The 11,459-nt window shown below is 55.6% G+C and overlaps 1 protein-coding gene across 1 annotated transcript in view; it reads left to right on the top strand.

The window, feature by feature from the left end:
* Nucleotides 1-933: 933 nt before the first annotated feature.
* RNF213 (ring finger protein 213) overlaps nt 934-11,459 on the top strand; it is a 45,777-nt gene continuing 35,251 nt past the window's right edge. The window contains exons 1-12 of the mRNA XM_033076539.1: nt 934-1,022; nt 3,962-4,271; nt 4,713-5,624; nt 6,141-6,313; nt 6,890-7,048; nt 7,276-7,469; nt 7,634-7,914; nt 8,497-8,756; nt 9,369-9,557; nt 10,033-10,231; nt 10,881-10,936; nt 11,163-11,316. Coding sequence (XP_032932430.1) covers nt 4,077-4,271; nt 4,713-5,624; nt 6,141-6,313; nt 6,890-7,048; nt 7,276-7,469; nt 7,634-7,914; nt 8,497-8,756; nt 9,369-9,557; nt 10,033-10,231; nt 10,881-10,936; nt 11,163-11,316 — 2,772 coding nt within the window. The 5' untranslated portion in view covers nt 934-1,022; nt 3,962-4,076. The remainder of the gene's footprint in view (nt 1,023-3,961; nt 4,272-4,712; nt 5,625-6,140; nt 6,314-6,889; nt 7,049-7,275; nt 7,470-7,633; nt 7,915-8,496; nt 8,757-9,368; nt 9,558-10,032; nt 10,232-10,880; nt 10,937-11,162; nt 11,317-11,459) is intronic.

The following is an 11,459-nucleotide window of genomic DNA, read 5'->3' as shown; positions in this document are numbered from 1 at the left end:
GGGGCAGTGCCGGTGAGCCGAGCCCGAGGGCACGTCCCGGCACAGCTCCTGCTGCTGAGGTGCTGGAAGGGCAGCAGGAGTGCCCGGGAGCCTCACACCTGCCAGGGCCTGCCCTGGAGCGCTCGTTCTGGTCCGGAGAGCGCTGAGCTGTGAGTTCCCTGCTGCAGCACGGGGCTGCAGGGAGGGGGAAAATGGGCATGGGGGTGAAATGGGCTGGTTGTTTAGGAATATGTGAGCTCAGCGTGAGCGCTGGTGGAGGTCAGGGCTGCTGGAGCCCGTGTTTGACTTGGTCCCGCTTGGATCCGGGATGGGTCACCAGCCGTGTCCTTACTTCTGACTGTGGAATCCGCTTTTGGCTGGGGGTCCAGCACGGTGTGCTCTGCTCCAACACACCTGTCACTGCTGCTGCCGGGTCCCGTCCTGCGTCCCTGCCGGCCGGGGAGCACCTGCACCGGGCAGGGGGCTGCGGGATGCTCGGGGGTACCGGGGCGGTACCGGGGCAGAGCCCCGCGGGATGCTCGGGGGGTACCGGGCAGACCCCCGGGGATGCTTGGGCGTACAGGGGCAGACCCCCGGGATGCTCGGGGGGTACCGGGGCAGACCCCCGGGATGTTCGGGGGGTACTGGGGCAGACTCTGGAGGATGCTCGGGGGGTAGCGGGGCAGACCCGCGGGATGCTCGGGTGTACCAGGGCAGACCCGGAGGATGCTCGGGGGTACCGGGGCAGACCCGGAGGATGCTCGGGAGTAGTGGGGCAGACCCGCGGGATGCTCAGGGGGTACCAGGGCAGACCCCCGCGGGATTCCCGGCGGGATGGCGGGGCTGGACGGGGCTGGACCCTCGGGAGCCGCCCGGGGGCAGTGGCGGGGCCGGGATTGGCCGGGACAGCGCGGGGCTGGGCGGGGACCGTGACAGCAAAAACGAAAGTTGGCGGCTCGGCGGAGAAACGAAACTTGTTCAGGCGGGCCTGGGCGGAGCCGAAGGACGAGCGGGCTCTGCAGGTGCCCGTGCCCGGTCGCTCGGTGAGTCGCGGGATGGGGATGGGGGCTTGGGCTTGGGGGGTCCCGGTGCAGCCGCGGGTCCGGGACAGGCGGAGCTGCAGCCTCCCGGTGCCCCCAAAACACCTCCGTGCGCCCCGACTTCCCCGGTGCACCGTGATGCCCCATCCGCCCGGAGCTCTCCGGGCACTCGCATCTTCTCCCCGCTCACCCGGGGCGCCCCTGCCCCGCGGTACCCCAGTGTCCCCCTTCGGTTCTCCCGGTGTCCCCCTTCGGTTCTTCCTGTGTATCCCCTGGTTTTCCCCGTGTCGCCCCCCCGGTTCTCCCCGTGTTCTCCCCATGTCGCCCGCTGGTTTCCCCCCCGTTCTCCCGGTGTCGTTTCCCGGTTCTCCCGGTGTCATTTCCCGGTTCTCCCGGTGTCGTTTCCCGGTTCTCCCGGTGTCGTTTCCCCGTTCTCCCGGTGTCGTTCCCCGGTTCTCCCGGTGTCGCCCCCCCGTGTCCCCCCCCGGAGCCGCCCTAGCCCCGCCCCTCACATCACATAACTGCTTCATTTGCATACAGCCGCCGCATCGCCACGCCATTGGCCCATCCGCCTCTCTCATTTGCATATCTCCCGGCGGGGCTGAGAGCCGCCAATCCGCGGGGAGCAAAGCGGCTCATTTGCATACAGGCCCCGCCCAGGGGTCAGTGCGCCCCGGGGGGGGCCGGGCCGGGCAGGGGCCCTCGGCCATGGCGGGGCTGTGGGACCGGCTGTGGGAGCGGCTGTGGGCGCCGCTCCCGGTTACGGCCTCGCTCCGGGACTCGTTCCGGGCCCCGCTCCTGACCATGGCCCGCTCTCGGCCCCGCTCCCGACCCCACTCCGGGACTCGTTCCGGGCCCCGCTCCCGGCCCGGCCCCGCTCCGGGACCCGCTGAGGCCCGGCCGCGGCCCAGCCCGGCGGAGCAGCCTCAGGCAGGGTCCGGGGAAGGGGAGCCCGGCCCTGGCTGTGAGCCCGAGCCCTCAGCGAGGGCGGAGCCGCTGTGTGTGTTTATCTTGAAGCGCTGTGGATGCCCCCACGCTCCCCGCCCGGCTCTCGGGTGTCGCAGGTCGCTTCCTGACAACAAACCCGGCTGCTGCGGCTGTGGGGCCGAGCTGGGCCCCGGCCCTGGGCACCCGGGTTCGGCCGGGCCGGGCTGGGGCTGCACTGGCCTGAGGTCCCTGTGTCACCCCTGGTGCCCGTGTGGCTCTGGGCTCTGCTGTGCCCGGGTCATTCCACACTGCTCTGGCCCCAAACTCCCCTCCCAATCTCTCATCTCAGCCTCCCCTGTCATTCCTGACCAGAAAAGAGTTTTGTTCACTTTGCCGTGACTGTTTGGAAGACACAGAAGTGATTCAGTTGGTGATGCATCCTATGTACACTCTCCACACTCAGGTCTCCAGTGTTGAAATAGTTTCTCTTTTGCCAGTGAAGTAATAATGTTTTTATGTTAAAAGACTAGTTGAGACCTTGACACAGAATTTCCATTGCAACTTGTTAGTTTCAGAACTCACCCCTGAATTGTGTTCGACAATGCACTCTGTGCCTCACTGAGCAGAGACAGAATCAAGTACACAACACGCTGCTGGGGGAAATGTTTATTAATCTTTACTTGTTTAAGCCCGAATGACCTGGGTCGCCAGAGCGGCTTTTGGTTTCCTGACAAAGATGGGATCCTAGAAAAACACACTAAATCAGAATGAAGCTGCTGCAGGGTCGGTTCTTAGCAAATCCCTCTGCACTCCAGCATGGCAGGGTAACAAACCTGGGATCTGCAGCTCTGAAATGCTGTAGGAAGAACATCCAAAGTAGCTGAGGTTCAGAGTTTTTGCTCTCAGAATTGGGGTAGAGGCAGTGTGGGGAAGCCTGTGAAACCCCTGCAGAAGGCAGAGATCTGCTCTGCTGCCTGCCTGGGCCCAGAGCTGCCCTTGCCCAGGTTTTTGAGTAAACATAAAGAGTTTCCTCTGCCTTCCTGGACAGGCCTGAGCAGAGTGGGAGCGGTCACAGTGCCAGCCCAGACGGCTGTGCCCGCTGGGATGTGTCACTGTCCCAGCTCATCCTGGGCTGCAGGCACTGGCACTGCTGCTGTGTTTGTGTCTGCAGGAGGGGCAGGGATGGAGCTCCACCTCGTGCTGTGGTTCCTTCATGATCCTGCAGCCACCAGGGCCTCGGAGCAGGCAGGAGGCTCTTCAGGGAGAGTGGTGGGAGCTGAACAGGGAACAATAAACGGCTCCTGTGTGTTTGTGTCCTGAGCCTGGCTGGGACAGGTTGTTGTTCCCAGGAGCTGGTTCAGAGCTGTGTTTGGAGTCAGGATGAGACTCCTGTTGATAACAGCCTGATGGCTCAGCTGCTGCTGAGCTGTGCTTACACTAAGCCAAGGACTTCTCCCAGGCTGTGCCTGGGCAGTGAGGGGCTGGGAGGGGACAGAGCCAGGAGAGCTCAGAGCCCAGAGGGATGTTCCAGAGCACAGGGTGCTGTGCTGAGGCAGAGCTCAGAGCCCAGAGGGATGTTCCAGAGCACAGGGCACCGTGCTGAGGCAGAGCTCAGAGCCCAGAGGGATGTTCCAGAGCACAGGGCACTGTGCTGAGGGAGGCACTGGGGGGATTTGGCCGGGGGTCACTGCTCAGGGGCTGGCTGGGCACTGCTGAGTGGGTGGTGAGCAACCACCCTGTGCATCACTTGCTTTGGATATTCTTTATCATTATTATAATTTTCCTTTTCTTTTCTGTCCTATTAAACTGTGTTTATCTCAACCCACAATTTTTGCCTTTTTTTCTGATTCTCCCCCATCCAGGTGCTTGGAGTGACCTGGTTCTAGTGGAAGGTGCCTCTGCCTGTGGCAGGGGTGGAATGAGATGAGCTTTAATGTCCCTTCCAACCCAAACTATCCCGTGACCTCACTGGGGGCCGAATTTCCAGTTCAATGATTAATTTCCCTCCATTGCAGAGAGAAGAGAGGTGCAGGTCCCTCCAGCCCCTGATGCAGAGAAGAGCTGAAGGCAGAAGGTGCTGCTGGGCCTTCTTCCACCACTAAGACCAGGGAGACAGAGGGCGAGTTGCTGATGGACAGAGCTCTGCCCACCACCTCGGACACCCCACCTGACACTGCAGGTGGATCTCTCTCCTCTGTTGAGACATGGGAGGAGGAAGAGGGATCCTCCCTGCTGGAGGATGTCACAGCTCCAGAGGACAGCGCCGAGCCCTCAGCTCTGCGTGGGGCTGGCGACTCTGCTGAGGTGGCTTCTCCACCCAAGAAGGTGAGGATCCTGCTGGGTGCTGGGGAGCAGCTGGGACTTGTTGCTCTCTGTGTTGCTCTCTGGTCGGGCTGCATCCCCCACATCCCTCTGGCCACGCTGGGGAGCTGCTGCCTGGCTCCCTGCAGGAGAAGCTCGCTGTTTGCTGACGCTGTGTTGTGCGTGCGGAGCCGGGGGGAGCCGCAAATCGCACAAGTGAGCTCAGACACTGCAGCACTGCTCTGTGCTCCTGCTGAGCGACTGTGGAATATTGAACATACACAGTTCTCAGGAGTTATTTGCATTTCACTGGCTGGTCTTGTCCCTCCTCTTCCTGATTGTTCTCTGTTAGCCCCATGTAGCAGGAAGTTGTACTTGCTGCAATGGAGGAGGTGACAGAGAGTTTCTCTTTGGCAATGAATAAACAGACATTGTGGTCTTTGTTTTTCTTTTTTTTTTTAATAGAAAAGGAAGAGGAGAAGAACAAAGAGACAGACATCCATCTCTGAAGAACAGGATTCTCTTCCTCCTGAAAGCACTGCACCAGCTCCAACCACAGAGCTGCCTGAAACATGTTCTGTTCCTCAAGAAACCCAAGCCCCTGGCAGTGAGGGAGCACACCCAGTTGCTGATGGACTTACTGGTGCCAGTGAAGATACAGCTGAAGGCCACAGGGATTTGGCACGCCTGGGGAAGGAAGCTGGCAGCCCCAAAACAGGGGGGCTGAGCCCTGCAGAGCAGAGCAGCACAGCCAGTGGGGCGGCCCCAGCTCCCAGTGCCACAGCCCCTGGGGACAAGGAGGGGGATGGAACAGCCCCAGGGCATGGACAAACAGCCCGGGGTGATGTGGAGCAAACAGCCCGGGGTGATGTGGAGCAAACAGCCAGGGGTGATGTGCAGCAGCCAGCCCGGAGCATTGTGCAGCAGCCAGCCCAGGGTGATGTGCAGCAGCCAGCCCGGGTCAGTGTGGAGCAAACAGCCCGGGGCGATGTGGAGCAGCCAACCCGGGGTGATGTGGAACAAACAGCCCGGGTCAGTGTGGAACAAACAGCCAGGGGTGATGTGCAGCAGCCAGCCCGGAGCATTGTGCAGCAGCCAGTCTGGGTCAGTGTGGAGCAGCCGGCCCGGGGCAGTGTGGAACAAACAGCCAGGGTCAGTGTGGAACAGGGCACTCGTGCCCCTGACCAGCTGCCAGCAGCCCCTGCAGATTCCCAGGCCCGGGGCAGCAGCAAGGAGCTGCAAGGAGTGAGTCCCCCGGGGCTGCCTCCTGCCAAGGGAGCCCCCCAAAGCAAACCTGAGACCAAGACCTCCCCTGGGGCCCAGAGCCTGCAGGCTGGGAAGGAGCCCAAGCAGAAAGGGAACAGTTCCACTGTCAAGGTGAGTGTGAGTGAGCTCTGGTGAGTGTTCCAGCTTGCCTTTGCTCATGCTGTCAGTGAGGCTGAGGAGCTCCAGCCCAGGGATACAGGGCTGAGTTGGGGAGGCTCTTATTTGAGTTCTGTTCTCCTGGGTGTCAGCTCTAGCCCAGCTCTCACTGAGGGGTCGCTCAGGTGCCCCCAGGACTGGGAGGTGTCTCTTCTCCAGCCTGCCATGCTCTCTGGGGAGCTCTGGGATCCCATTGAATGAGGACATTTTGTGTTTTGCAGGTGCCTGGGAAGCTGAAAGTTTCTGTGGGTTCTCTTTCACTTTCTTTATATCACATCCTTGGGGACCTTGGGCTCACTGACCTGACTGCTTGTCAGTGTGTTTGGGTTGGGCTCCTCTTCCATTGTGTGCTTTTTCCTTAGCTTCCCTCAGCAAGGGATCGATATTTCCAGGAGCACGAAGCTGGTGGTGCACCAGGAGGACATGTTGTGCTTCCTGTTTCACTGGGCAATGTTTGTCTCCCTGTTGCAGAATGCAAACACAAAAGAGGAAAGTCAGTCCCCAAGTGAGAAAATGAGTCAGAAACCAAGTCCAAGCCAAGGAGCTGAGGCTGCCAGAAAGAAGGATGCTGTGGCTGCAGCAGACAGCCCCAAGAACAAAAAAGATCAAAAGAATCAGAAATCTGTGGAAAAGATTAAAGAAAGGTAAGAACAGCCCTGATGCCCCCCAGCATTCTCAATAACAGGAGTTGCTGTGAGGAAGACTCAGGACTCCAACTGAGGTGCTGGGATTGGGTCAGGATGTCCCTTGGACATGTGGAAATGGAGTTGTCTTGAGACTGAGGTGAAGTGTTTGTGCGTGACAGGAGCAGTGTTGAATGGGAGCTGCAGCACAGCTGATGTCCTGGGTGATGTGTTCAACCTGCTCGAGCATCTGATGGATAAAAAGGAAATTATTCTCTTATTTCTTGCTCTCATGAGCAGCATGTGCTTCACACACACAGCGTGAAGAGCTGTTCTGATGTTTTGCTTAATGTGTATGAGCTGGAAGGGTTCAAAGTGCAGCCATTCCAGGTGGCTCTGCTGGGCCAGAGCATCTCCTGCTGCCTGTAGGAGCCCGTTTTTCCTTTCTGCTCTGGGCTTTGCACTAGGCCTGCTCAAACATCAGTCAGAGTGCCAGAGTTTATGGGTCTTGCAGCCACTCAGCTGGTGGCTCAAGTCTCATTTGTGCAATTAAAACACCCCAACAGAATCTTTTCTATTTCCCTTCCTTCCCTGCAGTTCTGTGGGCCGCAGTGAGGGTGTTACTGTGTATTTCCATGCAATACTGTCCAAAGACTTCAATCTCAACCCTGACATCCATAAAGTGTTCATCAGGGCTGGGGACATTCCTCCCTACGCCGAGTGGAAGGACAACATCTGTGAGCTGAACTGCACCAGGTGAGTGTTCCCTGCTCTGGGACTGGGGTCCTGTGGGGTCTCAGCTGCTGTGCAAGGTGTGGCTCTGTGCCCTCACAGGGGGTTGCAGCAAAGGGAGAAAACTCCTCTAAAATGTTCTTGTGGAAGAGCAGTCACCATTCCTGTTAGAAATGAAGTGCATGGAGAAGGAGGTCTGCAGATCAGCTAACCTGTCCTTTGTCTCCCTTCGCTGTGTTTGTGTTTCCAAGGAACCTGGGAGAACATGGATACCTCATTGAAGGTGCTGTAACTCTCACCCAAGACATCCTGGAGAAATGCATTCCTTACAAGTACTGGGTGAGCAGTGGAAAGGGAGAATACGAGTTCATTTACAAGAAGCAAGAATCCAATGAATATGTGAATCGCTGCTTATTCATAAGAAAGGCCTTGCTGAACAATGGAGGTGAGCTCTGCTGGCTGCACCTGCCCTGGGTGGTCCCTGGGGCCAGCATTCCTGCCAGACAGCACTGGCAGCTCAGTGGGCTGCTGGGGGCATTGCTGTGGCAGCTGGAAGTGAGAAGGCAGCTGACTGCAGTGGTTGTTTTCCTGTGTTCTCTGCTGTTCCAGAGTGGCACCAGTACGATGACATCGTGTGTGCAAAGCCTTCCATGATGAGAAACTGGTGGAACAAATTAATTTCTGCTGAATACAAGGAAGTGGTGGAAGGCAAGAAAATAGCTGCCACTGTTATGTTAGAAAGTATTTTCAGCATTCTTGAAACCTGGAGTGCTGACAACCTGAAGAACTTCCTCTTCCAGCTGAGGCAGTTCCATTCTGTTGCAGCAGCCCAGCTGCTGTTTGAGAGCAAGGCAATAGTGTGGAGAGAGTTGAACTTCAGCACAGAGCAGGTAATCCCTTCTCTTGCACAGGCAGAAAACATTCTGTTACTGAACCCAAACTTTCATTTTGCTGTTGGCCTTGCTGGGTTAATTTTACTTTTCCAAAGTTCAGTAGAGAAGCAGTGGGGATCCTTCTGGGGTGACAGCCACTGACTGCCTTGGGGGCTTCACTCAACCTGTGCACCTCAGTGTGGTTCTGAGCCCCCACGTGGGTCAGCAGCAGAGCTGTGATGTGGTGACTTTGTATTTGAGTGGGTTGTGTCTGGATATTCATTTCCTAAGCCTTGCCATCAAGTTTTGCTGCCTGTTCTGTCACTAACAACTTCTCTGCACTCTTGCTCCAAACCTGCCTGCTTTTTGGGAGAAGCTCCTTGTCCTGTTCTAGGCAGTGATGCCAGCAGGGCTTCTGAAATCCAAAATTTCTTACCTGACAAAATTAGGAAATGTGGCAGAAATACCACATGGTCTTTTTTGGCTGTTGAGGCTGCTCCTTCCTGTCCTGTGGCCTCCCTGGAGCTGGGAGAAGACACTTGCTTCTGAAGACAAAGACTGATGCTGTGATTGGTTTTTTTCTTCCCTCCTTTGTCCCAGGTGAATGATTTGCTGCTAAAACACATGAGGAAAATAGCTCACCCTTTCCTTGCACCAGAAGCAGCTCCAGAGGGCAGGGTCATCCAAAGCAAGCTGGCTCTGGGGCTCACCATCCTTCTGGTGGTTGAGTGTTATTCACTCCCAACACACAAAGATGACCTGCCCAGCCTGTGCAGCCTCTTGTGCTTGGATCAGGCATCACAACAACATGTGCAGAGTGAGATCCATCACATCAAACAGGCTTTTGCAGGACTTACCAAGTAAGTGCTCCATGTACCTTCTAACTGACCAGGCTGGTGTTGCTCAAACCTTTGATGAAAAAAGGGAATCCAGCTCTCTAGTGCCAGAGAACCAGAGAAAAAGTTACATTTGAAGGTATCTTTGGAGGTCTCAGTTCCAGCCTCCTGCTTGAAGCAGGGTTAACATCCAAGCAAGGTTGCAGGGCACCATTCCACACTTTTTGGTTGGTTTTCCCATGGAGTGCCTGTTTACCAGGTTGTAATCTGGCACTGGATTTGGAGTTCTTCACTTGCACAGCTGCAACCATTGCATTTCTTTCTGGAGTCCTTCTCTGTGTGAGCTGGGCTGGGGGAGCTTGTGGGGAGGCTGTAGATAAAGGACTGGGTTTTTTCAGTGCTCCAGCAGCAGGGTCTGTGCAGAGAGATTCAGTAACATTGCAGCTCTGGGCCTTAAATCTGGACAGTACACTCTGCAATGCAGAGTAGATGGAGCTAAAACAACGACCAGAGGTTACTTGGAGGTACATGGGGAGACTGAGATGTGGCCTCCCACAGCCCCAGGGTGTTCTCAAGGCCTGGATAAAGCTGTTTGTTCACTCAGTGTGTTTGTTTTATTTCGTTTTTTTTATTTAGCTTGAAGGTCGACTTGACAAACTTGTGCCAGAGGTGCATTGAATGTGATGTGGAGCAGTGGGTGTGGATCCTTCCCCTTCTGCATTCCTTTGGTGCTCCCCTGCAGCAGGAGCACGAGCTGCTGGAGGAGGATGTGTGGGCAGGGCTGGAAGGGCTTGCATTCTCTGAAATCAGGAGGAAGCGAGATGGGTGAGTTTTCCAGAGCTCCCAGCTGCACCCAGGGCCCTGGTGCTGTAGCTGGGGGTGATCTCCTAACTTCATCTCTTTTTTTTTTTTTTTGTTTTCCCTCCCTCATTTTTAAAGAGTGTGAAATGTCTCAGCCTGTTGAGGGAGGATGTTTGGGGTATTTGGGCACAGCCTCAGAGGTGGCTCAGAGGTCGCTGAGTGTGACCCCTCAAACACAAACCCCTGGTTCTGCCAGCCAGGGAGCAGCTGGGAGCTGAAGCTGCTCGTCTTGGCTGGAGTCTGAGCAAGACCTGGAGTTTATTTTCCCTGAGAGCTTGTGCTCAGTGGTTTGGCTCTGCTCTGCCACCCCTGGATCCCACTGATCCTCAGCTGCAGTGACAGAAGCACAGGGATGAGAGGAGACTCCTCTGTGGGCTGCACAAGCTCATGGCCTTTTGTTCCTTGGAATCCTGAAGATTTTGTTTTTTGTCGCCTCCAGAGGGACCCTGCTGGAGCGAATGAGAGAAAAGAAGTACCTGATGGAGTTTGATGGGACTCTGGTCAAATCCTGGCTCTGCTTGCTGCCCCTGGGGAGCCTGCCTGAGTTCATAAGAGATTTCTCCAGTGACTTGTTGGTTACTCTGCAAGGTCTTGTTCACAGACTGAAGAATGTTGACGTCTTATGGAGAACCTCTGAGGTTTGTCTTCTGGCAGTTTTGCCCAGCTCTGGGATGAAGGCTCAAACTGGGCTCTTGGGTGTCTTTTGGCAGAACTGATCACTGAGGGGACTGGGGCTGGCAGCAGGTCACAGCACAAAGAGCTTCAAACCTAGCCACAAGCAAAAAAGGTTGCTCCAAAGTCAGAGACTCCTCAGGGAGCTGGGGATGTATCTGCAGCAGAAAGTAGTGTTGGCATTGATGAGAGGAGGGGGTTCTTAGCTGGATTTGGCTGGTGATGGCAAATGTTTTAATCCTCACTCCTCAGATGTGTACCTGCAAGTGTTTTGTTGCACAGGAGGGTTGGGCAAAGGGCTGCAGGTTTGGGGGATTTTCCTGCTTTTGTGAAAACTCTTGTATTGGTGTGAGGACAGGAGTGGGACTTGGCAGCTAATAACAGATTTGAAATCCCCGAATTGTAACAAGTACAGGTTGGGTTTGTACATATTAAAGCTGCCCAGGTATTTGGATGCTCTGACATCCAGTGAATAAGTTCTGCTGTTTTACAGTGTATTTATAAAAATGTTGGAGAAGATGCAGAAGAATAGTGAGTTGCCTCTTCCTCAGCTGATCAGAAATCAGTGTGTAAAATTTCTTCCAGAGTTTCATATTTTTGTCTTTCCATTCTCAGGTGATACAGAAGCTTCTAGACACAGTGCTGCAGGCCCTGGATGAGCCCCCAGCCAGGTGAGTGCAGTGCACCTTTGTGAGAACATTGTCTGCATCTGCAGGGCTGGGGTCCTGCTTGTGTGCCTTGGAATCTCTGGGAAGAAAATAATCCTGGAGTTCTATCCCAGTTTTAAAATCCACCTGAGGGAGTCAGCTGGCCCACCATGGTTTTTACTTTGTTTTTAATTTTTTATTTTTCCTCAGAGCAGAAAATTAATTCTCCCTCTGTGTTGCTGCCCTGCAGAGCTCTGGGAGCTCGTTCTTGGCTGTGCTGCTTGTCCTGCTGCCTCAGGCTGCACGAGATGCTCTGCAAGGCCACCAAGAGAATGAGTCTGTACCTGATCCCTGCCAGTACTGCCATCCTGATTGCCAAGGTTGCCCAACTTCAGCCCCCAGCTGTGAGTACCAAGGAGCTCTTGGCTTGATACAAGCAGGGTACCCAGAAATATCACAAGTGTGGTACAACAGACTGGGTTACAGAGTTGTGGAATCACCTAATAAATTTGTTTATTATTGAAAATAAGGTCAGATGCTCAGGTTT

Source organism: Catharus ustulatus, chromosome 20 (genome assembly GCF_009819885.2).
Source record: "Catharus ustulatus isolate bCatUst1 chromosome 20, bCatUst1.pri.v2, whole genome shotgun sequence".
In the NCBI taxonomy this organism is placed as follows: Eukaryota; Metazoa; Chordata; class Aves; order Passeriformes; family Turdidae; genus Catharus; species Catharus ustulatus.
Note: the sequence above shows the minus strand (reverse complement) of the source record. Positions and strands in the feature narration are given on the sequence as shown.